We start from the raw sequence: 26,455 nt of genomic DNA, 5'->3' as shown, positions 1-26,455 counted from the left end.
GCCTCAAAAAGTCTTAAATTATGTAAAAAAATCTTAATATCATTTCATCTAAAAGCATAAGCATTTATATGAGACACAATATTAATTTATATTTTTAACACTTTGCCTCTAGGTGACAAATTATTCAACATAATATGTGAAAATTAGTCAGATTATTATTTTTTATATAAGCATAGTTAGGTAGATGACTTGACCCAAAATTTATCAGAATTTTTTTAATAAGTGTTACCTTGATAAATTTTTAAGAAAGGATGTTTCATCGTAATACCATAAACTTTTTATTTATGATATTTGATAATAAAAATATTCTCCTTCGATAGTGACTATACATGATGGTATAATAAACGATAAAGACGCAAGATCTATTCTGGATATTAGTCCAAAAAAGTGATTAGAGAATATTCTATTTAAAAAAATTAATCTACTATAAAAAGTTATCTTTGTCATGGTAATTGAAATTAATTATTATTTACTAATTTACTCCAACTTAAAATCTTAAGCTTATCAAATTATGAATTAATCTCAATATTAGTTGATTCATCAAAAGTGATCTCTTGATTACAACATCACAACATTATATACTATGCTTATATATATATATATATATATATATATATATATATATATATATATATATATATATATATATATATATATATATATATATATTATATAGTACTTTTATTATTGATCTTCTCATAAAAAAATATTAGTGTTTCTCGTAATTATTTTTTTCCTTAGTTAAGACATTGAATTGGTTTATAAATTAGTTATATTTCACTCTTGTGTTTTTCTTTCTATCATTGTTGGTGTATGAAAGTAATATATGCCAACCATATATTTTTAAGTGATTTTTCATATACATATGATATAATTAGAATGATACGAAGAAGATTAACACGACGTGTATAAATCAAATGAAGATAATAGATTTCTAAAACGAGTGCGCTTATATAAAAATAGACTATTGTAATCACAAGTTCTCAATTATCCGCACAAGGATGAGAAACAATATTATGGCGACATGTAACACATTTTCTGAATTTTTTTTTACTTTCACTATTAATTTATTATATATTTATTATTTCCTAAATCATATATAATTTTAGTACAACAAAAGAAATTATAATGTGCCAACTACTTGAGATCAATCTACAAATATTTATTTTAAAAAAAATTGAAAGATATTTCTATTACATCAAATGGCATACAAATACTATACACAAATTGACAATTACAAATCTTTACTGGCTATTGACTTTCATGAGTTCTATTTCACTCCCATTCTTTATTACTATTAAGCTATTATCATTATCCTCCACAATACTGTGCCCAAGTGGACAATTTTGATCTCACATTTCGCAACTATAAACGATAGGCTCAGTTTGTAGAAATTAAGACACATTTAAGTTGGATTTGAGCAAAGATTGCCAGACACAAGTGAAGCCTGTACTGCCTCCTTCATTAGCTGACACATTCAGCATAAGATGGCTCTCATCTCCATCTGTTTTGAAGAGTCCATATTGTACACAATCCATTAAAATGCAAAAGAAAATTACACTTTTAATCAGAAGGATTGAGAATTCTTTTTGTTTTGAGAATACTTTAGTTAATGTGACCGGTAACACTTTATCAGATCGCGGAAAGATTCTGATACTAAAATCTCTCTTTACCATTTCCCATGTGCAAAAGAAGAAACAATTGCATGCTGGAGCTCTAGAGATGCTGTCTAACATAGGACAAAGATGCCAAGAAAAGTGGGACAGGACTCTTGTGTTTGTTCCACAAACCAAAGTAAACTTGTTTGTTCCCCATCATCACTTTCGCAACGTTAACATTCTCACTGGGAACAGTTCAGAGGAGAGCAGCTGCTGCATTGTTCATGGAGACTCAGACTCTCATGGATGTTGTCTCATCTCTGTGACCTGACTCTTATGTCTGCATGTGAGGAATATAACTCTGTTAACTCATATAAATCCATGTGAAAAATTCAGTAAATTTCTGTGGGTGCAAAATGTTGCAGTATTCTGGAGCTCAAAAGTATCAAACATTCCACTAATAGCTATGGGTACGATCACATAGAAACTCTACATAATATTTATTACCTTGAATTTTTCTTGTATTTCCCAAATGATAAGGATAATAAAAAAGGATTGAGTAAAAAAAAATACTATTTTTATCAACAACTTGGACGTAGATGAGTCCCTTTTGTAATGAATTATAAAATGAACTTTTTCAAGAAAGATGTGAATTCAGAAGGTTTGGTAGAAATCTATAAAATGAACTTATTCAAGAAAGAAGGATAACTCTATTCTTAAGAGGCAAGGACTAGTAGAGATCTTCCACTGAGACTCACTAGATATAATTTAATTAAAACAAAACATATTTGCAATCTTGATTTGTCAGATAAATCAAGTTATCTTGATTGGCATCAAAATTGCCTGCATATCCTGATGTAACAATGACACCGATAGAATGTGCAAGATGAGAATGTCTTGTAAAGTAAAACAATAAATATTTTTTATAAAAAAGATAAAGAAAGCTATGATGCAAAAGACGCAAAATTTTAGAGGCCGTAACCATGGTTATGGTGCTAAGTGGTATACCGGGCAACCAGAGATCCGATTTATCTAAATATCAGAATCAAAGAAGCATTGAGCGTAACAATCAAGCCAAATATTCAATGTTACTATTGGAAAAGAAGTGACCATATTGAAAATTTTTGCAATAAAAAATTGCAGCATCAATAAGATCATTTTGTGGGAGGAGATAAAAAACATTCATGAATGATAAATTTAGCACAATTTTAGTTAAAAGAAAGCACAGCTGCACTAGCACACTATTGACAGTATTTGGAATGAGTGGAAGAGTGAATTTTACCTTTCTCTGAAACTTTCAAGAACTGCAGCATGGCGAGCAGAGAATTGTCTGAAAGAATATAGAATTAGCAGCACAAGGAGAGATCAAAATTTCCCAAAAAGATGTGCATTAGCTTACAAGAGTAGCCCCACAAAAGATGAAATGAACGATATCTCAGCTTTATTAGCGCGATCCTCTTAAGCACAGCAGACAACAAATAAATAATTGAAACAGTTCCGTCTAGCAAGAAATGCCATCTCCTTCGTGGCCTTTTTACATGACAACAGGCATTTCAAATAATAAGAATATGGTAAAACAGTGAACAACCTCCCTGCAAAGAATTTCTACCTCAAATTAGCATCGAGGGTCTGAGCGCACAACGAAACTGGTACCATGGAAATCTCATTGCAACCAACAAAGGCACAAGGAACATAGCAATGGCTGTCATCTGTTCCACATATATGAAACACCTGAAAGACGGTCCTCAGCTCATTCCTGGCTAATCATCCTTCGATGGACTCCTTTGCTGATCCAACAGTAACACTCAAGCAACAAGTTCATTCTCCAGGACCGGCTGTGTCCTTGTCACTGAAGCCACCGGCACTCGTGCATCTCCAACACTTGCTGTTTGTAGTGATACTCCTGCATTTGCATGCTGCTCCATCTGTTCCACCTTCTTATTCTGCTTATAACGTTGCATGAAGTAAACAAGTAGAGCCAAGAAAACCAAAGCAACAAATCCACCAACCGCACCAACAACAATCTTCCACACCTTCGACTTGTTACTACTCTTAAAGCCACCAGGGCTTGGCCGTGGCCTTGGTGTTAAACTTGGTGCTGGGGAAGGAGCAATCTCACTGGAGTTGACAACGATGGAGAAATGGCCCTGTCGGTATGTTGAACAAACATTGCTTGATACCAAGTCTCTGAAATATGGCGAGCCATCTAAACCAAACCACACACATCTGGCAATTGTACCACTCGGCACAGGAGTGACATTTGTGAAGTTGATGGATATGGGTGATTCCAAAACCACAATATTTAACTCAGGCAAGTTTGTGGCAGACAAATTTGCCGCATCATAAGCAAGGAGACCAAGAACTGGAGTCAGGTAACTATAGCCAGGAAGAGGGTAGTAGACAGAAGACCAGTTGCCAAGACTCTGATAAACCAAGACCAGTCTTCGGACATAAGGTTGCACAACTACACCAACTGGAATGCTGAATTCCTTAAAGCTATGAACTCCCCTCTTTCTCAGACTCCCACTTCTGAGCCTTATTGCTGCAATCTTGATGCCAGTGAGGTTGGAAGGGACAGTACCATTATAGGAAATCCCGGTGCGGGGACGAACAATAGCACGGTAAGCATAATCCTGAAGGAGAGCGTCTAATGATCTTGCAGTGCTTGCAAAAGAAATCGGTGGCTGGGCCTTATACTGGCACGCAAACAACACCCCAAGGAGTGCAAGGAGAATGATCAAGTGGCGAATCAACTCTGTGGATCCTAAAAGCTTCTCAGACAGCATATTCAAATGATAATATCTTCCTTACCACTATGAAAGGGATCTGGATGGTGCAAATCCTCTATCAATTTTGGGAATACATGCGCAGAGGAATAATTGTAACGAGTGCTCAGAACAACATCAAATGACAGTTAATCAACGAACGCATATGACTTCCCATCAAGAAAGCTTCCAACTCTCGGAAAAAAATAGGCTTGAACTCATAAATAAACAGCAGCATCTAAGCTCAAAATCCAATTTTTTTTGTCCAAAGCACCTGAATCATGCCGAACTGAGACCATGATGTAGCCAAGATTGCTTCAAACTTCAACAATGCCTCCGCTTTCCTTGCCCCAAGAACACCAAGAAATATTGGAGACCACCATATAATCCTAAATTGTCTTTCTTTCGCAGCACCGGAGCTCAAAGACCCCCTAACTAGCTGAAATATTCGACCTTTTCGCAATGCATGATGGTCGAGGAACCAACGAGCTTAAATCCAACTCCAGCAGCAACGACACAGAGAGAAATCTTGCCAAAACAAAGCCCCAGAAAGTTCGCCGAGAAAGGCGACACTGATCTCCCACCAGCAGTGGAAAGAATCACAGCGAGATTAGGGCTCCGGAGAACCCTAAAATCTCTCCAAAAACGCGATCGAAAAGGAAAAAGGAACTCCTTTTGGGGGGCAGTACGAACAGTAATGGAAGGGAAGAAAGAGGAGAAGCACAGATAAAACCCCATCGAGACTTCCTTGCTTCCCAAACTGCCCCTCCGTTAAGGGGGGTTGAGCGTGTCATTTTGAGCATAAATATTTGGTGTTATTTTTTCGTTTGCATCCCTCTTAATTACATTTATCACATATGTCCTCACCAAACCTAAAACTTGCATATAAATATATATACATCTTCGTAATGAAACACTATCATTTGAATATTATTTAAAATTATAATTAATATTAATAATCTTCTAAAAAAAGTATTTTTGTACATTTTAAATAGACAAGATGGCATGTCTCTAGTTTTAAATTGGTCTATATTCAAATTAAGAGATTGAAAAACATAAAAATATTTTAGTAGGGACCGTAGATAATAATTTAAATATTTTTATACCACCGATCCATCTAGCTTATTATTATTATGTAATTAAGCACCATCAATTAATTATCATTTGACTATTATTTGAAATCACAATGAACACTACTGTTCTTTTATAATATAATTTTTAGATATTTTATATTTATATATAATATTATTAACCACAGTTGGAGATTATTAGCACTGGAATATACGAGGATAAATATGTTATTTAGAATCTTTACATGAACAGATATGTAAATATGTTGTATCTAATCATAATTTTACCAGATGAAGGGGCTTTTCTAACAAAAACACAGCGAACCTTGACTTGCATTTACGCCCGAAAGACCGCTTCTGTACCGTCCGATTGAGATGGGACGGCGGATATCGAGAGAGAACAGACGAGATCGCGTGGGTGTTCGGGTACCAAACGGGGTTCGGTGGGCTCCACGAATCCAGCTCACGGTGGGGGCCCGTTGGGTACGAAAGGCGGTTTAAAGGGGGCCACAAAAGTGGGCTCGCTTTCTTCACTGCCGTGCTTTAAAAGTTGCGCCGCTAAGACAGTGTTGGGTGGGCTGATCCAATTATGGGCGCCATTTCTTTTGGGGTCTGCAACAATTAAGGCTTCAGTTATTACTGTGTCAGCCGGCTGGTAATTAATTATTATTTTTTGACCTAATTTTGGGGAGGGAGAATTTTCCAAAGCCTGTTTTGTGGTCCATCTAAAAATCTTACTTTTCAAATTAAAAAGTATTTTTTTTCTTTTTATTTATTATAATTATTTGACCTATAATTGAATTTAAACCTATCTTTCGATATATTTCAGTGGTTAATGATATACAATCGAAGGTGATGATGGTAAAGACTTTGATGATAGTTTCTCGAAAAATCCTCATCCCAAAACTTATCCTTTACAAAAATAAGATTTATTACACAATTAATATCTATCAGTTTTGAGTCTCAGTAAGAATATTCTACAGTTTCATGTAATATTTATAGGAGAAAATTTAATTTTAAAAATAAAAAATTAAATAGTCAAAACAATCACAAATATTTATTTTTTGGTTTCTAATACTCATTAGACAATAGACATGGTGATTAGTGTCATAAATAAAACATTTGTTTTATTAGCTTAATTAATCAACATGACAACCGTTGATAATAGACTAATCACAAAAAATATCAACAAAATGTGGCATATGATTAGAGAAGAGGATTCGTATATATTTGTCTTTGCATAGTTTGAAAATAGCATACTTATTCTTTAAAATATTAGTATAAAATATGTCTTTCCAAATATTATGATCCCCCACTTCTATCTCTCTTATGAACAACCATAGAAAAAATCTCAGATCAGCCTAATCTAATTATGATTAATATATATATATATATATAACTTAAAAAGAATGAATTTGCTAGAGATTTTGTTGAATCGAGAATTAATAATTCGCTATCTCCATAAAGAAGAGATTAAACAACGGAGCATCGCTTCAAAACTGTCCCCATATTTAAGAATCGAATTTGTCGTCTTGCTGTCGCCACATGGCGTCAAAATCCAGCCCTGAAGAGAGGTGGGGCCCAGAATCCTGGCTGGACTTCGCTGTACCGCAGACTGCCTTCCTTCGGTGCACATTCGTGCACGTGCCGCGCCCTCATCGGGTGGCAGTGGATCTACCGCAGTGCAAGGTAAATGATGGTCGGAGTGTCCTAAGGGTGGGAAGCCTCAAACTGGACTCATAAGGTCGAGTTCGGATCGAGAAATTTCGATTCACTTTGATTCGACTCGAGTTTGATCGGTCAGATATTGACCCGCAAACGAACCCATTTTGACTTCTATTCTATTTACTCTTTTCCATGTCAACATGTGTTCCTGAGAAAGTCTTTTACGGTCGATTCGTTTGTTGGAAGTGTTTGGTTCGACAAAAAGTGAAAAATAATTATGAATAGTCAGTCTTTCTTGATGCAAAATGACAGTTTGCCGAAAAGAAATGTTTGTTGCTGTCGTGACATGCTCTGATAAGTCAACTCTATTGAGAAGGCCCAATGGTGACGAGATCTGACTTGTACAGACTCTGATAAGTCAACTCTATTGAGAAAGCCCAATGGTGACAAGATCTGACTCGTCTTTCTAAATACTAAAGGCACTGCACCGGTAGAAAAATTATCAGCAATCTTGTTAATTTAGAGTAGGTTTATAGAAATATAGTATCCAAAAAAGAATATATTAATTTTTATTTTCGACTACTATGGTTAGCAATTCTTTAGAACAATAACAAGCCAATTTGAATGTATCCACAATAGATGTTGTCTATCCCAAGCCACTTCAAAGGTTGCTAACAATTTCCTACGCATCAGTGTTGAGTTTGATATTGTGTGGTTCCTCCCCTTTTACCCTGCAAGTCGGTTGACTGTGGACATCTTATTTCATTTTTCTGTGCAAATAACTTCTGCAACACAATGACAAAGCCAGTGTTGGGTGGGTGTATCACAACCCATGAAAGATTTTAGAGAGAGTCTGCATTAGTTACAAAGTCAATGACAGTTGATTTCATGTTCTCAAGCTGTAAAATGCTTTCAAGCTTTGTGAAGAAATCATAGCACAAACAAGACAAGAGGCAACAGAAAGAACATCCACAGGCAAGAGCAGGCACATTGATATGCAAACAAAGAAACATCAGGACCGCACCTGGCAACTCAGTTTATTTATGCAAATTAGACAATCGTTCTAGAAATGATTGTAAAAGAAAAACTAATGCATCCATTAGAACGCAAATTCGGATAAGTGGACTCTCGTCTGCTCATTACTAGATAAATCACAGACAAAATGTTGCTACGACAGACGAGTAGACTTTTGAGTCAAAACGTTTCACGCGCCTTTGAAAGCAGCAAAAATGTCACCGTGAATATAATCATTGTCAACAAGGCTAACCAAGAAGCAACTTTTTTGCACCTGTAAATGTGAAAAGAACCACAAACATGTTAGAAAGCCAATTAGTTCCCCAAAAGATGGATGATAAAAAGCATGTCTCAGGAAGCAAAAAAGATTGCATCCTAACGATGATCAACAGATTCTTCTATAAGTTCAGATAAAACTGCAAAATTGAAAAGAGCTCTTATTCTTTGGGAATATAATATAAATTAAGGATTTAAATTGTTTTATGATCTAAATACTGATTGGCTTAGTACCGATTTTAACTGGTTGGACCGATATGGTAAAAACATACTACGGGCATACCGACCTTACCACCTGATATTGTTTGAGAAAGTAACAAAAAATAAATGAGTACAGACTGGTACTAACATATATTGTTTAATGCTGGCCCATAATTGGACCAGCAAGAATCAATTAACACTGATCGGTTCAAACAAAATTAGATTTTATGATCTAAATAATAATCATAGAAGTATTTTTAAATGTGACAGAGAACCATTACTAAGAATAAATAGAGCTTTATATCAACCCAGAGTACAAGAATACCTGAGCTAGTAGCTCCCTTGATGGATCACCCTCAGGAAACAATCGAGCCCATCCCCTTGTCCAAATCTCAAAAGCTTCATCCTTCCAGATCATGAAGCTAGCAGGGTCCACAACAGTTGGTTGGATGATCTCTTTGCCAGGGAAAACACCCCATGTTACTGCATTGACTGCATTGAGAACAACATTGGAGACATACTCCCCTTCTTTGTTCACAGCAATGTATGTGAGAGATGGCAAGGCCTTGCAATTTTCAGTGATTGAAATTAGCTTGTCTTTTGAACAAAAGAATTCCAGATACGCCTTTTGGTAAACATAACCCCCTGGTCCACCCCATCCTGCAAAATAGAATAACATAAGGTTGAAGTTAAGAACTGACAAGATAAGACTGTGCAGAGTGGTCAGAAGGAGATCAATAGCAAATTGTTCTTGGGGGCTTAAAACTTTTATGGATAAAAATTGGGCTGGTAATGAGTCTGGATATTTATACATTGAGGCCAGTAAAACCATCTAAAAAACCAAAACATGCCCAGACCTTAAAATTTAAGCAGCAAAATCCAAATAAATTAGTAAATTGGCAACATGTATCACATTTACCAAACTGTTAATAATCTAGTTACAATTAACCAAAGAAAATTTGCAAGTGGGGGCCATGTCATTATTCTCTAATAAGAGCTGCTTTCTTTTACAGGAATAATATTCCCAGTGATTTGAAACAGAAAAGGGCTCACTTAACAAAACATGGAATTTCTCAAGTTCCTCATATAAATCAAAGCAGGTGTTCTCACAATAAGAATACAATTGCTAGTAACATGATTTATACATCACAGTTCTCCCATGGAAACAAAACATAGATTTATCAAGAAGCAACAACTACGACTTTTGTGCAACTAAAAGTTATGATAGCTTACCAACAGCAGGAGAGTCGGATTTCTCTCCATTAACAGGAGGTTGACTGTTAATAGTTAGAAAACCCTTCAAGTTGACCTGTGACAGTTGTTCATTGATTATCTTTGTCTCTGGTTGAAGACCATCTAATTCCGACCATGGGCTGCTTCTCAGTTTTCCCAGGCAGAATTTCATAAATCTCTGGCATATGCATTACAGGATATTAGTAAAAGTAGTACCCGGTTCATAGTCGTGCATTCTTTTTCAAGATCCATTCATAGACCAAACAATGCGATCCAAATCACATTAAAGAACTTAGAAAGCACCTCGTTGATATCATCCACAGATTTCAATGGGGTTGCCCATTCCTCTTGAAGTTTCTTGTCCCGTGATCGTGGGCGCATGAACTGTCAAATGAGTTAATTAGTTGCAGCAAATTTATAAAATTGCTAAGCTACCACATGAAGCAACTGAACTTTTCTTCGGGAGAATATATTTGGATAAAACCTTTAGACAAACATTTCTAACATATCATTTAAGGGGCATTAATATGACACAATTAAATATGACAAAAAAGAGATAAATATCAACCCTTTCTACAAATTTTTGTCACCAACTCAAAATGAGTAAAGAACTTATAACCTTGGTAACAAATATGAGTTCTGTGATTTGCTTCAATTTCAGTTTGTATTTCCAAATGCCAATTCTAAGATGTTAGAACTTTAAATGGAAGTGGCAGAAAAAACACTCCATACTTTGAACTGTAGCATATTAATGCAGCTCTTGTTTGAAAGGCTAACATACTATATGTCGATATCAAGTATTAATGACCTTCATGATAAGTAGTGGAAGCAGAGAAAGGTATCTTAAGGTTTAGTATTAAAGTAAGAATGAAAAAATTCTAAACTGTAATATGGTCTAAATTAAAAATTAAGATTATCGGGAAGAGGTTCTTGACGTGGATAAAATAACTGCACAAAAAAGCCGCTTGACAAAGAATGGAGATAATAAAGCTGGAACCATTGTTCATACATGATGGATGGAAGTGTAGATAGGGCTCCCATTAAGTTTAATAAGATTTCAGGAGCTCTTCAAAAAAAAAGCTCGACATTTGTAAAGCCATTGAGGATATTTTTGCTGTTTAAATCTGTAACAATAGACTGATGTACACAAGATCATAGGAAACGTGAGTCAAATAAGATGGACTGGTGACACTGTCCTTCTGAATAACATTTCTTGTCCATCTGAGAATCTAGAAGGAAACTAAAAACAAAAGACAGCAGCCAATAGTAAACAAAATACCATATTTCATAAATCTCTAAACAACAGAACAGAGTCAATTAATGTGTTATCATTAAAGAATTACCTAATACTCTAATAGAACTGCCTATTTACTCTCTGAGCATCATATATTCTTAGGACATGAAGACATCTAAGAAAATTGTTGTCTGCTTTGAGCAACAATACTGTAGTCTTATTCACGAACCAGATAAGGTCATGTATAAGCAAAGAATTGACAATTTTTAGGCTGCTGGATCCAATCTTTCTTAACATCACATGGACCCAAAAGAAAAAGTGTTAAATACATGAGCCTACATTTCCAAAATGTAAGACTGTCAGGAGGAAAGCTAGAGATGGAACATAATGTATCACGATTACCTGGTAATCAGTTAAAGCTCCGTATGATGGGTTATTAGAATCACCCCATCTCCCATGTGGATATTGATCCCAACCAACAGTCCTTGAGATGTAACTTTTTGGACGATTAGCCCTATTTGATTTAGTAAATAAAACCACATCAAAACTGCATACTTCCAAGGTCATCTATATAGGTACTAGTAAAAGTTATGGTTTGCGAATATTATGAAATGAAAAAGAAAGCATACCAGAAAATAGGCCGAACATCCTCTTTGACACGAAAAACATTTGCCGGACATCTCCAAGGCAAGGACCTTGAAACTTTAGACTCTTCTATCAAACCAAGATTCTGAAAATATGTATACTTAGTCAAATGTTAAATCAAACAACACAAAACCATGGTGCAGGAGGAAATAGCTACCAGTAATATGGCCAATGCAGACTTCTCCATGTTTAGTGTGTAAAGATGCAATGTTTTGATTCCATGAGATAAAATCTTCTTGCACATTTCAGTCCCTAAGTGAACTCCATATGCCCTGACAGCATCTTCATTGTCTTTAATAGGATCCAAAGCAGCTGTAATCTCAGGTGGTATCTGCAGAACAATACTTGTCAAACCATTATGAACTATGACTATCTAAGCAATGCAAATCTTATATCTAGATACATCAATGTAACATGAATGCATGACACTATGAATTAGCAAAGGGAACTTTTACAGCAAAGCCTTTATCTTTCTAACACAGTACTTTGAATAATGTACTGCAGACGGATATAAGAGTTTCTTTGCAAGATTTTTTTGTTGGTTCAGAATAATCAGTTTTGTTAAATTACTAAGTCTTCCTTTTTTATAGAAGGATACATGATTTTCCCAAAAGGAACTCTTATAGAAGGAACTGATACTGCAGTAGCTAGACTGGTAACAAATGACAGTATTATGGTCTTACATCACATTGTGCACATGGTTGACAGAAATATGCCGAAGTCATTAATTACCTTACTTTCTTTAATAATTCCAAAATGCTATTCCATAATAAGAATAGAGATAGAAGTTACAGAACAACAGTACTTACTTTAGTTTTGCAAAACCCAGTCATTCGCAAGAAGCCCTTATAGTTGTTGATTGGCATGATGCCAGGTACAATTGGACAAGTTATCCCAATTTGACGACAATCATTGACAAACTTCAGAAATATATCAGTATCATAGAATAGCTGAGTGATAATAAGGTCAGCACCAGCATCCACCTGTTCAAGGGATAGACAGAGATGGGAGAGCGATAGATCAACTGAAAGATGTTATAAAAAGCAGAAAAGTAATATTAGTGAAACAATTAGGTGACGTCGAAAGCTTGAGTTGTTGTAACCATTAATCTCTAGAGACTGAATAGTATTCTTAACATAAATTAGCCAGTTAAGATTGATAAATCACAACCGAGCAGAGATGTGATTTTAAGACGTCTAAGTCTCACACAATGTTTAACTTTTGACCAACTGAGTCCACAAAAAAAGAAAATCAAATTTCTGCAATGACAAAAGTAGCATAGAGTAGTTAGATCACAAGCACACTAGAAGTGGCACTAATATGAATTGTGGGAAAATGTGACGAGGCATGAACAATTTCTGCTATGGCATATTCCATAGACATAACCACAAGAATTTACACAGATCCAAGTCCATTTTAGGATGTCAAATAATATATCATGGTTACCTTATCTAAAAGGCATTTAATAAGAGGCATGTGCAACGCAATTGTTGACTTCAAGCATAAACCAAGTTGATACATTATAAAACGGACAATTGTGGCCTCACCAGAATATTTAAGACCAATAAGAAAACAATCAACGTATGCATGAAATATCTTCATTCTCTCCCATGAGCATGAATATTTTTAAATCAAGATCCATAAACTCAATATCCTTTATATTCTTCTGTGACATCAAAGGTTCCACATAAATATAAACATAAACTAAAACCTAGTGAACTTTGTTGAGCATAACTGTTAAAATAATTACCCATTCAATCGGAACCAGAGTGTAATATTAACCAAATCATAATTAACGAGAATAAAGAGCAACCTTTCTCTTCAAATAAGCAAGATCATTGTTATAGGCTTCCTGTGTAGCACCTCCATCTCCTTGTATCATATCAGGATGTGCCTCTAAAACAGAAGATATCTTTTATAAGTAACAATCACAATCGATATAAAGAACCAAGATGATACCATGTTGGACTAGAATTTTTTTCCTAACCTGGATAGCCAGCAACAGTGATACCAAAGTAGTCCCCATACTTAGCACGAATGTGCTGCACCTGCAAGTTAATTGCAGCACTCATGCATAAGCACAAAGTACAAAATGATAATTGCCAAAAAGCATGATAAGTAATTAACCAACTAAAAAGGGGTTCCCTGAAAGAAACAGAATGATATCTAATCAGTCGATAAGTAACATCTAAAATATGAAATATAAGAATCTGTTTAGTATCAGTTGAATAGAATTAAAATAACAGAAGACTCTTGACAAGGTCAATCTCAAGGGAGTTGTACTCTTACTTCAAAAAATGCACTAATAAGTAGAAAGGAGCCATACCAGATCGAGGGCGCATGCAAATCCGCCAGCAACTTGAACAAACTTATCCTGACCATGTGGGGGATCCCCCCTGAGTGCCAGAACATTTTGAATCCCATTGGCCTTGATGGTATCCAGAGCATGGTCAATCTTCTCCACCGGCATATTGGTGCAGGTCAAGTGCATCATAGTTTCTACACAGATCTGCATAAAGGAAGTGACGAGCTCAAGAATAGCACAATTATGACGTGCAGCGAAACATTCTATTCCAAGCATTCAAATGACAGATATCATACAATCCATATACAATCTGCATCTGCAACCAAAACGAAATAGGCATGTGAAGCACTAACCGATTAAAGAAAATAAGATCAAATAAACAACTCAAACGATATCTCAACCACCTCGTTGCTTCAGAGCAGATCTCAAGTTTGAAGCTTTTGTATAAAAACACAAACTTTCAGCAATAACAAAAAGCAGGGTAGCATATAGAGAACGACAAAATTCAACCATCAAGGAATGCAGATCCAATAACATTGGCACAGGAACAGCAGATCTGGAAAGTTTATCTATACTAATACCGAAAATAACACAGATTTGGGCTACTTTGAAGCGAGATCCACATGCAATTCAAGTAAACACGCATCAAAAACCCATCTTTCGGCTAAAGAATCAGTGACTAACCGATCAAGAAGAATCACTGGCGAAGCGAAAAAAGAGGAACGACGACATTTCCCTGAGCAGCGAGAGGAATTGCGTACCATGTTCTGCATCCGGTTGGCGATGTCGAGGGTGAGGTCGGCGGTGGACCCGCCGGCGCCCCAGGTGATGTCGCAGAAGTTGGGGTTGTGGGCGACCATGCGGTCCATGCGCTCGAAGAGGTTCTCCACGCCCTCCTCCGTCTTGGGGGGGAAGAATTCGAAGGAGAACACCGTCCTCCCATCGCCCTCCGCCGCCCCCCGTATCTTGTCGATCACCTTCATCCTCGCTCCTCCGCACCACTTCCCTGTTCCTATAGCTCCCACTCCTCCGGGCTTGGCTACACCCCCTTATATAGCCCAAAATGTATGCAAATATTATGGCTGCAGAGATCGATCTCTTTCTCGAGTCTAAATCACACGCCAACCCGAACCCAATCTCTGTTTTCGGTCCCAAATTGGACTTGGTTTGGTTCAGATTCGAGACGGAAGTAGACCTAACATTCTCTCTCTTTGGTATTTCTCGAACGAAGTCCGTCAATCGTCGTATCTCAGACTTCCACTGTTCCAATCTTCACATCTCCACCGTCCATTGATGGCATCCCCCCTGATCTCGAATCTTAGTCACACACCAACCCGAACCCAATCTTTCCTTTTGGGTGGCAAAGTGGGATGGATTAGATTCAAACTAGATATCGAATTAGATTTAGTAATCTCTTTCCGTCAATATTCTTATCTCAGCCTTCCATTGATCCAATCTTCACATCTCGACCGTCCATTGATGACATTCCCTCCTAACGACAGGGACCCAAAATGATCTCTCCATCGAGTCTTAATCACACACTAAACGGAACCCAATATCTCTTTTTTGGTGGCAAATTGGGATGGATTAGCTTCGGACTCGAGCTCGAGTCAGACTCAAACATTCTCTTCTTCCTATGATATCATGCAATACCATTTTGGGTTATTATTTAAGTTATTATTTGGGCTCAAAATTAATTAAGCTATAACTTTTTTGGACATTGGCAATCCAATATAAGTGATGATAATATATAATATATCTTGGACAACTCAGGCGTTATCTTTTCACTGGTTTCATGGTAGCATGGTATACAATACCAAATGATACCGTTCGATATGGGCGATACGTACCGTCCAGTACCAGACAGAACATGTTATAATGCTACATTATTACACTGTAGCAGTGCTATAGTACGACAGTAGGAAAAAATATATATAAAACTGTTCGGTATGTCTTAGTGTACTGATCGATACCTCGATACCGTACCGTATCGAGCCAACCTCGAAACATCGATACGGTACGGTATTACATATCTTTGCATCATAGTACTACTTGCGAGATCTCTCCCAAACTACTTCTCAAAATCTTGTATCCTTCCATCAAAATCTCTGTTCTAAACCTAATGTTTCAAGATATATTAGATCATTTATTAGCAATTCAAGAACTCTGATTCCATACCACTTTAATAGGTAGTAAGAAATTGACCACTTAGAGGAGCAGCAGTCACCTCTGTCCTAAGAAAGGTGATCTTGCCACCTACCTGTGAAGCTCCTTTCCACCATCTACAAAGTTCTATTCATATCCTTTTTGGATTTAGAAATCTGAGACACTCAAACCCCTTTTCCTTACAAGTCTTCTCCACTCCATCAAATCAAAGCTTTTCCTCTCACCACTATCAAGGGTACAATTGATTTAGTCCAAAGCTGAAGAGGGTGAAACATAGCAGCCATATTCTACTGATGCAATGGGATGTAGAGACCTACAATTGATCTAAGGTTCTATCAACTGGATGGGTCATGGAGTGCAACAAGTTGGATCACAAAACAGGCAATAGAAAAAGGAAAGGCAAACTGTTGTCATAAATTTGAGACAACCAAAGTGATTGTGCCTCCGAAACCTACAGGAAAAATAATATCCAAATAGAGAAAAAAAATAAAGACATGTAAGAAAGATTTATAGTAAATCTTACACTGACACATTCCCTCACAATTATAATTCCAGAATAATTCCCTAGAAATAATACCACACAAGTTTGTCTTAGTGTCAGATCTCTCACACTTAATCTAGTGCAGGGCATGTGGTAACATTTGAGTTTCAAGTTTAGCACTTAATTAGCTTATCAAGTTTGGAGGTAGATGGCTAAGCAACAAATTAGACAGATGGTCCCTTTTGCTTGCAATTACAACTAACAGATGCTAATCCCAATGAGCATGTTCTTTTTGGGGTTTGACACTTGGTTAGCTTGTCAAGCTCTTTTTGAAATATTAATAATTTATTGAATCATTGGTTGATCCAATATGTTACATCTAACTTTTTCCTTTGATGATGATAGGTGGTAGGAAAGGATCTTACTGTCTTATCAATTAATAATAATACATTGAATTGTAAGAAAGTGGACACAGTGCATGAGAAAGAGGAGATCCTTCCGATTCTTTTTCTCAAAGAGGGGACAATTGATTGGACTGTCAACCTTGGGATCGTGGACCCCATGCAATTTTGGTAAATATCTCAAAGTTTTCGAGTGTCTCCCAACAAAATCCAATGCCATGATAGTGTTGAAAGTATGTGTAAGTTGCAAAATGCATAAAATATATGCATGTTAGAAAGAGAGAGAGAGAGAGAGAGAGAGAGGTGCTTTTGGTTGTTTTCTGAGAGTATAAAGGGCAGGCCAGCCAGGTTGGTGAATGGGATCACATGTTGCTTCCTGCCATGCCCCAAGTGCGCGCGCGCACACACACACAGTCTCTCTCTCTCGTACCCCTCGCTCACAGGTGAATTCCTCCCCTCTTTAATTGAAAGGCGAATCTTGGGAAGGTGGTAGAGTTGGGTGGCCTCGTTGTAAGAACTCCCCGTTGCAAAGGAGAAAGGGGAAAAAAATGTTACCTTTCTCGTAATTCTTTTCTCTGTCTTTTGCGTCTTCCGGTTTCTTGCCTCCGTCTGGGGTTTGGGGAGCCGCATCAAGCTCGGCATCGCTTGGGAGTAGAGGGGATTAGGTGCTGGCGAAGAATGAAAGAAGGTTTCAAAGATGGGCAATTGCGGAACCAGAGAGGATAATGCCGTCGTCGCCGCTCATGCACAAGGTGACAGCTTCCGCTTTCCCTTTCCCCAAAATTCCCTCCTTTTGGTGCTTTCCCAAGGATTACTGATTGATGCGTTGAGCCATTCTGTTGTTTGCCCGGATTGTGGATCGGATTGTTCGGAGACGGCATTGTGTCTTTTGATTCTGCTTGAAGATTCCACTTTTTCTTGGTCGTTGCCAATTGCCTGCTGTTTTTTTTATGGGTTCTTGCTGGCATTGTTGTTTGGATCTTAGATGTGAATCGATCTGGTCTGGAGCTTTTGGAAAGGTCGGATCTTGTCGCTGGAATCGGCCTCATGAACTGGTTTTTGAAAAGGGTTTAGGTTTCTTTCTTTCTTCAGTTTCAGTTTATGGGGTTTGCTTTTCTTCCTATTTGTCTCCGTCTCTTCTTCGTCACTAGTGATGTGTTATTGTGTAATTTTTGTAATATCTCATTCCTTTTCGGTTTATATTATAATTGTCTTCTGTTAGTTCATGTTGTTTTCTGTGTTTAGAGCTATTCTGGTAAATAGTTGCTCAAGTTTAATTTTTTACGGAGGAAGGAACAAGCTTTGTTTTGTAAATTAGTTTGTCATGCAACTACTTCGAGGATCTTGCTTGTTGGTGTTCCAGCTTGATTCTGTCTGGCATGCAGAAATTTTAGTTGCTCAGCCTCACCAATGAAAAATGAATCAAGTAGCAAGTAGAAATGAGCAGGATATATATTTGATTATCTTCATTATACTTCACTTGCCCCAATCGTTGTTTTAGATCTTCTGTACTCTTCAAATCATCATTTTTATTCAGTTCATCATGAATTTCAGAATTATGTAGAATCAGTGGTTAATCTAAATATGTGTGTGTAAATTTATTTGTGCAGTTCAGCAGCTCCAAATGTTCCAACTACCTGTTAAGAATGCTCTTCCAGAGAAAAAACATACTCGTACTTTCTCAGATATGAGTGACCCCTCGACTCCTCGACACATTGAGGATTCAAGAAACATTGCAATATACAATGATGTGATAGCATTCACATTGTTCGAGCTAGAGACGATTACAAAGAGCTTCCGGCCAGATTATGTTCTTGGTGAAGGAGGGTTTGGCGCTGTCTACAAGGGTTATATAGATGAGAATGTGAGAGTTGGCCTCAAATCACTTCCGGTCGCCGTTAAGGTCCTCAACAAAGATGGTCATCAGGGGCATAGAGAATGGCTTGTAAGTTGGTTCTCACTTGGTCTATTATTTGATCTTTGTGCTAAAGTAAGTTATGTCAAAGCTATACAATTTATCTGGATTATTCTTTCATATGCGACAAATATCTGGCCATCTCATCCATAGTTGATGCTAATCTTTATTGGCTTGTTTTCATGCGGAAACAAAAAGATGCATTTGTCTCCTAAATCATTTAACAAATTCAGAACTTATGCATCTCCATCATTAATTAGTAAAAAAATTACCGAGATTAATGCCTGCTACTTGAAACAAAGGTACTAAGAATATATAAAGTTTTACTATCCATTTTTTACATGCAATTGTGAACGGTTCAACTGCAAATTGTGTTCTAGACTTTGAGGTACGAATAGAACATTGCTAGCAAAGTCTTTTATGTTCTCATAGTTTGGCAGGGCCCAACAATGCAGCCTTAAGCTGTGTGACTTTTCCATGTTGAGTTGACATATTTTTGAAAAATGTGAAACCATTACAGGAATCATAGACAGGATATTCCAATCAATAATTGCAAAAAGAACTTCTATGTTGTTTTCTATGATTGAATGTCAATTATTATGTTTTATTTTTCAACAAACATAAGGAACATCTCAATATAACAAGCAAAATTAAAACCTCTGTGATATGCATGTACATATTTTGCTTGTAAGATAAGATAGTGCATTGGCTTAATCTGATTCTCTTCAAAATAATTTTATCTATGCCTTTGGTTAGATGAGTTGTTTTTGACTTTGACTTACATCCTTGTGTCACCAGACAGAGGTTAATTTTCTAGGACAACTGAGGCACCCTAATCTAGTGAAGTTGATCGGATATTGCTGTGAAGATGATCATAGGCTTCTTGTCTATGAGTTCATGTTCCGTGGAAGTCTTGAGAACCACTTGTTTCGAAGTACATTACTCTGACATTATTTTCTACAGATTAGAATATGCCCTTATTGTTCTTTTACAATCTTATGCAATTATTTTAGAACTTATTCTTCTCCACAGGTTTCTTGTGCATAAGATAGAAATGTTGTATTTAGTTTCAAATTATATAATCTTCTGTTGACTGTACTTCCTATAGGTAGATAGAGTATTCATCAGTTCATGTGCAATCTAAGCAAAGGAGAAAATGTTAGGAAACTATCATAAACTACAATCCAATGTCTAAACATCAGTTAAAATAAAATAATCTGTATATCTAAATGATGAGGTGCTGTACAAATCAGAGACTGAAACAATATGATTAAAGAAATATGAGGAATATTGTCTTTTTCATCGTCTGATAACATATCGTAAAAAAGATTATTTAGTCTTTCTTACTTTTTCGTTCACCTCTATTGGTGCAATATTCTAAATTATCAAAATTATTTTGTTGTTTGATATTGTCCCTGATGGCACAATGAGACATTCAGCAATTTAAGACAGCAATTTTCCTCTTCAAATATTCAAAATGATGCTTGGTAAGTGGGTTGGAAAAAGTAGTAAGGCCATGGCAGCTGCTTTGACCTTATTGAACTATAATTCGAGCTTTCTATGCATAAATAAATTAAGAAACTACAAGGGTTCTTTATCTTTGTTTTTTGGCAACGCATGAAATGTGGAACTAAGAGATGGAAGATGGGAACAAGGATAAGTGTGAAAACGATTTCAGGGAGGGGAAAGAAGATGGAAATGGAGAAGGATGGAGGTGTATGATTCATTTGATGGCATTAATCTTCTGGATTGGTATAATATTTAATCAGCAAAGAAATAATTACAATTGAAAATCGGCTCAAGCCAAGCATGCTATTTCAGAAATCAGTCATGCAAATTATTAATGAATAAAGGTTAGAGCTGCTCTATGCTGAAACCTAAGTTTTTTGTGCCTGGAGCCAACCTAGGCCCATTTCTAGCATAATAAAGAAGTTCTGCAAGTGCTTGCAAGCAAGATACTAACATAGCTTAGTCATGGACAGAATTTATTCTGTAAGCCTAAGCTTAAAGATAAACTATTGTCAAGTTCTTGGTATAACAAGCTACTCTCAGAACTATAAAATATCTCAAGGTTAATTAGAGTCTTTAGAAAGGAACAAAATAAAAAATAAAATAAAATGGACTAATTATTGTTGCAATAACAAAATACTCAATGAAATTGGATCTTAAAATTGGAGTAAAGAACCTGTCAAAGTAGAGAGAGAGAGAGATAGTATCTGTGTGTGTCTGTCTGACATTCAAGATAATATCAGAAATGGGTTTTCAGCAAACGGAAGTGAAAATTCAAAATGATTTGGATTTTGCCTCTTTGTGAATGACTTGTTGGATATGTTTAATTTTATTAGCTTGGCAAGACATTATATGCTTTCTATTTTTTGCTGTTCTAGATGACAAGTAGAAAAAGAAAATGGACAAGAAGTTGGCACTTAATGAAAATCGACAAGAAATTTTTAAATATTTTTAAATATTTTTAAATCTTTTGTCATTTATGCCTTTTTCCTAGTTATGCTAGCTAGTGGGACTGCTGCTTTTCTCATAATTTTGCCAATGTACATACAAATTTGTGTAGTATGACCGTTTGTGTCTGTTGTCCACCAAAATTATTTGTCAATCTTATCATAAGTTAGTTGAAATATAAGATTTGGTGACTTGATGTTGAGATTGAAATATTTATGATGTACCAATGGTTTGCATATGAGAGGACATACTGGTGTAGTTAAGGAAAGTGGTGGCCTGCTGTGCTGATTTGTTATCTTTGCCTCTAATTAGCATATGCACGTGAGCGGCCTTGATGTATATCATGGAGGGATATAAGAAGGAATTTACTCTATTGAAATTTTCTCTATGTTACTTCTGTCAAAGATTTCAGTTTGATTTTTCTTTCAGCTGTTTTGGTTTTTGTTGATGCTTAAGGAATTAGCACTTTGATAATTGATGCTGATTTAGACTTTGAACTTGAAGTTTCTTGTTTGTTATGATTTCTCTACACCATTAAAAATTATGCTTCTTTGTTGGTGAGCTCTGATAAACTTCCATCTGAACCTGGCTTTCTTCTTTGAGGCATTCAGAGGCAGCTGCTCCACTATCCTGGGCAACAAGAATGTCAATCGCACTTGGTGCTGCTAAAGGGCTAGCTTTCCTTCACAATGCTGAAAGACCTGTTATCTATCGAGATTTTAAGACCTCGAATATTTTATTGGACTCTGTTAAGTACCGGTCCTTTTCTGGGGTTCTTTAGAATTTATGGTTTCTTGGTTTCTATATGCAAATTTTGTTCAAAATTGCATACGTAGATTTTGGTATCCACCTTCAATTTGTTCTTTCCCATCAACTTCTTTGCAGGATTACACAGCCAAGCTCTCTGATTTTGGTCTTGCAAAAGCTGGACCAGAGGGTGATGAGACCCATGTGTCAACAAGGGTGATGGGAACCTATGGTTATGCTGCCCCTGAATACGTCATGACAGGTACCATCTTGGAATTGTTTCCATGTCATATCTTGACATCTTGGAATTGTTTCCATGTCATAATTTTCATTTTGTTATACATAATTCTCAATAACTGATTAATTATTTATACTTATTTCCTCGTGATTCTCCATTGTATCTCAATAGAAGTACGTGATTTGCTATTTTGATTGTAATTGCTGTTTGTGCATGAGCAGGTCATTTGACAGCCAGGAGTGATGTCTACAGTTTTGGAGTTGTCCTTCTTGAGCTCTTGACAGGTCGGCGATCTGTGGATAAGGCACGCCCAAGTAAGGAGCAGAGCTTGGTTGACTGGGCTCGTCCCAAGCTCAATGACAAGAGAAAGCTACTGCAAATCATTGACCCCAGGTTGGAGGATCAATATTCCGTGAGAGCAGCTCAGAAGGCCTGTAGCCTGGCATACTACTGCTTGAGCCATAACCCGAAAGCAAGGCCTCTTATGAGTGATGTCGTGGAGACGCTTGAGCCCCTGCAGGTGAGCAGTGGAAGTGAGGGCTCATTTCAGGCAGTAGGTGGCAGTGGGATTTCCGAGTACAAGATGCACCGTAGACTTGCAGGAAGTGGGGTCAGCTGTAGAGCCACACCAAACGCAAAATGTCCGCCAAGTGCTCTTCCATCATGCAGGGTCAGGTGAGTCTATCATTCTGCTCTGTGGTTGGGGAGGTGGTTCATTGTATATTGTCTGCTTGCTATGTTTTTTTTTTTTTGCTTGTCTGGGTTTTGCTTCTGCCGCTATGTTTTGATGTAAATTTTATACTTCTACTATCGGTTGTTTGCAAGATATTTATTTCTAATCGGTGTTTGTGTATCATAACTGACACAAACCTTGTCAGACAGGCTAGGTCTCGCCCTAGTAATGAAAGCTAGTTGAACTAATAAGACATGAATCTCATTCTGGAGCATGAGTGTCTGGGGAAACATTAGTGTAAAGATAACCTTATTGCTTGGTTTGTTTGTTAGTTTATCCTTTCCGACATGAAAAGTGACAAATGGCAACTGGTCAACTTAAATGTTAGCTTGCTTCCTAAATTTCATTTGTAATCTTTGCCTCTTCAAATGATGATTGATGCTGCATCTTCTCCACCATTTTATTTCCATCTAATGTGATAGCTGCTTGTTTCCATTGCACTGCCACAGACACCCCAAATTTCTCACTAGGGCTATGAGTACATGCTAATTTATTGAGTTCCTAATTATCCCAGCTCAGACCCTACTAATTTTTCATATACTTTCCGTCAAACCTTCTGAAATCAAATAATGAGGGCTTTTAAGGCTCTTTTTGGGATTCTGTATGAATCTAGTGAAGACTACTATAACTTTTTTTTTTTAATCTATCAAGTATTATAGTTTAGATTTAGGACCAAATTCTCACACCAAATTATTTGTTAGGTATTTGTTAGCCTGCATGTATGACAACCAGAATAAGAATATTTTTCTTCACCAAGTTGTACCTGCAATATATTATTTTCTGAATGAATTGTGCATCAAGTTGAGCTTGAAGCTGATGCTTCAATTTGGTTCCAACTCATAAAGTTCTTCCCTTTATTCTCTCCCTTTTCATCATTCAGCTCTCAGTAGTCCTTGTTTTCTTCTTATTGATGACTTTTAGAAACCAAGAGCAGCAGATCAGATTCTATTCTTCCCCTGCTTCTGATAGGTATATGTTCCAATATTAATGCTTTCTTGTCCTTGTTAACAGCTTATACCCATGTTATTGACATCTCAAATGTTCAACTTCCCACTTCATCCATCTGATCTTGGATATCATTTGTAGATAGCCATCAAGTTTGATCCTAATCATTTCTTTGTCACTAATTATTGTTTGATCCTAATCATTCATATTGCGAAAATCTTGCTTCATCCTCTTTCTGAATTCCCTCATCAGGAGATCACTATTAATTTCCTACTCTGTGTCGATCGTTCCTTCCAGTTGATGAATACAACAACCCATATAAATCATTCCTTGTTCTTTAACTTCTTCAATTTGTCTTGTTAATATCAGGTCTAAGTTGCAAAAATGTTTGCTCATCATGTATCAGTTGGCTTTCTAGATCAATATATTACCTTGACAGCTCGAAGAACCAGTTTCAAACTTGTGTTTCTCAAACTTGAAATCCAGGCTTGCTTAATCCAGATGGATCAGCTGAGTGACAGGCATTAGGGCATGGTGTTGACACTTTCCCCAGGATACAAGCATTCCAGTATCAGTCTCACTCATGGAAACCTACTCAATCCCAACAATGACTTGAAGCTTTATCTTCCCCAAAAGAGATCCACATAGGGTTCTGTACCAGACATGGTCCTCTTATTCTCTCACATCAATCAACAATGGTTGTTGGCAGCTTGGAATCTTATCCACTGATCCCTGGTGGGCTAAGCATCTCTCCACCATTACCTTCTATCTTACATCTACTAAGTCAATGGGTATTCATCAATACCAAATTCATGATTATCTAAAGCAGCCATCAAGATCAAAGTTCTAATCATATCGTGACCGGATTAGTCGCTTGCGTTTTCTTTCCTTCTGATAGGGAATAATATTCATTAGACTATTGAGACATGATATGTGAATACCAACTTATTGTTAAAATAGAGTAGTCAAATCTACCACGATATTACGAATCAGAAATTTTCTTTAATATCCTCATAAGAGTTTCTATTCATGATGCAAGTGTTTTTTTCTCTCTTATCTCTTTAGGATTCATCTTGAAAGATCTATTCAGTTGAGTTGAGCAATTTGTTGTTAGGAACACACCGGACTGTGGTCCTTTTTTTACAGGAGGAGGCGTGGAGATCTGACTTAGCCATTGATCTTTTCTCTCTCCCCTCGAGATTGATACTGTTGGATAGTTCTTGCTTTGTGCTAAAATTCAGAAATGGGACCGGTGCGAGTGACAAAGTTGTATCTGTCGGACGAACACATCTTTCAAAGATAGAAAGAGAATTTGATCATCTAACTATCCAGCCTTGGATATTGTATGATGCTTCAAATCATCAGGTAAATCTTAATTAGTTTTCGCAGCCATCCAGATTGAAGTCTATCACATCATTCAGCGGCCAGATTACTTGCTCAACCTTCTTTGTTTCTGAGAGAAATGGTTTTCTAAGCAACGAAGGGCACCTCAATCTTAATTAATCACCTAATCTTTTGGCTTTCTTCCTCGCTATAGAACATGACTTGTGGTCATTGTCAACATGGAAAGAGAACATCTAACAGTGACTACTGAACTGGCATTGAGCTGCCTCTTTAGTGAGTGGGTTTTCACCAGTCTTTTGACTTTGAGACTGCTTCTTTGGATTACTCCAAACTTTTCCAAGGTGCTGTTACGCAGGCCATGAACAAGTTTAGCTTGTCATAGGACAGAATGGTAGGTGATACTGATGCAATTTGTTCTTCTTCTTCTTCTGACCATTCTGCCTTGAAGGATTTCTTCTTTTTCTGTATGTTGGTTCATTATTAAACCTTGAACAAGATATAGAAATTCAAACAAAAGTAGAAAAAACAAGAAACAAAGAAATTAGCGAGACTTTTGACAAAATCCAAAATGGCAATTATTGAGATGGAAGAAGAAAATAATTTTACAAAAATACAGAGTTTTCTGTATAGTGTTCTCTAAGATTTAGGTAGTTGCACTGACTATTATTCATTTCTTAGCATAATAGCTAATCAAAACTTTGCATCTCTCTCAAAAGTGCACATTTCAAGTTACAAATTACCACATCACTGCTTGACAAAAGCAATGCAAAGGCAGTAGTGCAAATAGACTCTGTATTTTTTTGATGTAGCAATGAGAGTAATATGTCCAAAGTTTTCTCTTGTTTCAGCAAGATGACTGGAAGCTGCTTCAAGTGTTAAATAGCAAGCAGTTAAACACTCTGTTCTCTGCAATTAAAACATGGTGAGAAAAAGAATTTGTGTGATACAAGCAACATTGATGTTAATTATATGGAAAGCTCATAGCAGGCATTCAGAATTGAACTCGTGACTGGAAAATTGCA

The 26,455-nt window shown here is 36.6% G+C and overlaps 3 protein-coding genes across 6 annotated transcripts; 1 reads left to right on the top strand and 2 right to left on the bottom strand.

Annotated features, from left to right (window-relative positions):
* Positions 1 to 3,019: 3,019 nt before the first annotated feature.
* Positions 3,020 to 5,038, bottom strand: LOC103971064 (uncharacterized). Its single transcript, XM_018820328.2, has one exon. It carries the CDS (start codon positions 4,382 to 4,384, stop codon positions 3,404 to 3,406), a length of 981 nt encoding a protein of 326 aa, XP_018675873.2. The 5' UTR covers positions 4,385 to 5,038; the 3' UTR covers positions 3,020 to 3,403.
* Positions 5,039 to 8,094: 3,056 nt separating this feature from the next.
* LOC103971063 (probable methylenetetrahydrofolate reductase (NADH)) lies at positions 8,095 to 15,046 on the bottom strand. The gene is made up of 12 exons (XM_009385006.3): positions 14,768 to 15,046; positions 14,028 to 14,210; positions 13,689 to 13,749; positions 13,515 to 13,597; positions 12,511 to 12,684; positions 11,859 to 12,032; positions 11,686 to 11,786; positions 11,459 to 11,570; positions 10,126 to 10,206; positions 9,823 to 10,000; positions 8,915 to 9,249; positions 8,095 to 8,386 (listed from the first exon to the last, which is right to left on the bottom strand). Exons 1-12 carry the CDS (start codon positions 14,987 to 14,989, stop codon positions 8,303 to 8,305), a joined length of 1,788 nt encoding a protein of 595 aa, XP_009383281.2. The 5' UTR covers positions 14,990 to 15,046; the 3' UTR covers positions 8,095 to 8,302.
* A 2,356-nt stretch (positions 15,047 to 17,402) lies between these two features.
* Positions 17,403 to 26,421, top strand: LOC103971062 (probable serine/threonine-protein kinase PBL8). 4 transcript variants are annotated; one of them, XM_018820735.2, is made up of 7 exons: positions 17,403 to 17,806; positions 18,665 to 18,999; positions 19,768 to 19,903; positions 22,038 to 22,174; positions 22,312 to 22,435; positions 22,633 to 23,086; positions 26,282 to 26,421. In XM_018820735.2, exons 1-7 carry the CDS (start codon positions 17,752 to 17,754, stop codon positions 26,310 to 26,312), a joined length of 1,272 nt encoding a protein of 423 aa, XP_018676280.2. In that variant the 5' UTR covers positions 17,403 to 17,751; the 3' UTR covers positions 26,313 to 26,421. The 4 variants fall into 4 exon arrangements, with proteins under 4 accessions (XP_018676280.2, XP_018676281.2, XP_009383280.3 ...); XM_018820736.2 differs by lacking the exon at positions 26,282 to 26,421 and adding an exon at positions 25,236 to 25,413; XM_009385005.3 differs by lacking the exon at positions 26,282 to 26,421 and adding an exon at positions 25,204 to 25,413.
* The last annotated feature ends 34 nt before the right edge of the window (positions 26,422 to 26,455 follow it).

Source organism: Musa acuminata, chromosome BXJ3-6 (assembly GCF_036884655.1).
Source record: "Musa acuminata AAA Group cultivar baxijiao chromosome BXJ3-6, Cavendish_Baxijiao_AAA, whole genome shotgun sequence".
NCBI classification, from domain to species: Eukaryota; Viridiplantae; Streptophyta; class Magnoliopsida; order Zingiberales; family Musaceae; genus Musa; species Musa acuminata.
The sequence above is the reverse complement of the archived record's forward strand: the minus strand, read 5'-3'. Positions and strand labels throughout refer to the sequence as shown.

Bases quoted from the DNA above. Each gene is read 5' to 3' on its own strand.
- LOC103971064 (XM_018820328.2), bottom strand. From the start codon at position 4,384: ATGCTGTCTGAGAAGCTTTTAGGATCCACAGAGTTGATTCGCCACTTG.
- LOC103971063 (XM_009385006.3), bottom strand. From the start codon at position 14,989: ATGAAGGTGATCGACAAGATACGGGGGGCGGCGGAGGGCGATGGGAGG. The intron at 14,211-14,767 runs GTACGCAATTCC...TCCTTTATGCAG, and splicing joins CCAACCGGATGCAGAACATG to ATCTGTGTAGAAACTATGAT. The intron at 12,685-13,514 runs GTTGCTCTTTAT...TCCCTTGAACAG, and splicing joins TTGCTTATTTGAAGAGAAAG to GTGGATGCTGGTGCTGACCT.
- LOC103971062 (XM_009385005.3), top strand. From the start codon at position 17,752: ATGGGCAATTGCGGAACCAGAGAGGATAATGCCGTCGTCGCCGCTCAT. The intron at 22,175-22,311 runs GTTAAGTACCGG...ACTTCTTTGCAG, and splicing joins CGAATATTTTATTGGACTCT to GATTACACAGCCAAGCTCTC. The intron at 22,436-22,632 runs GTACCATCTTGG...GTGCATGAGCAG, and splicing joins CCCTGAATACGTCATGACAG to GTCATTTGACAGCCAGGAGT.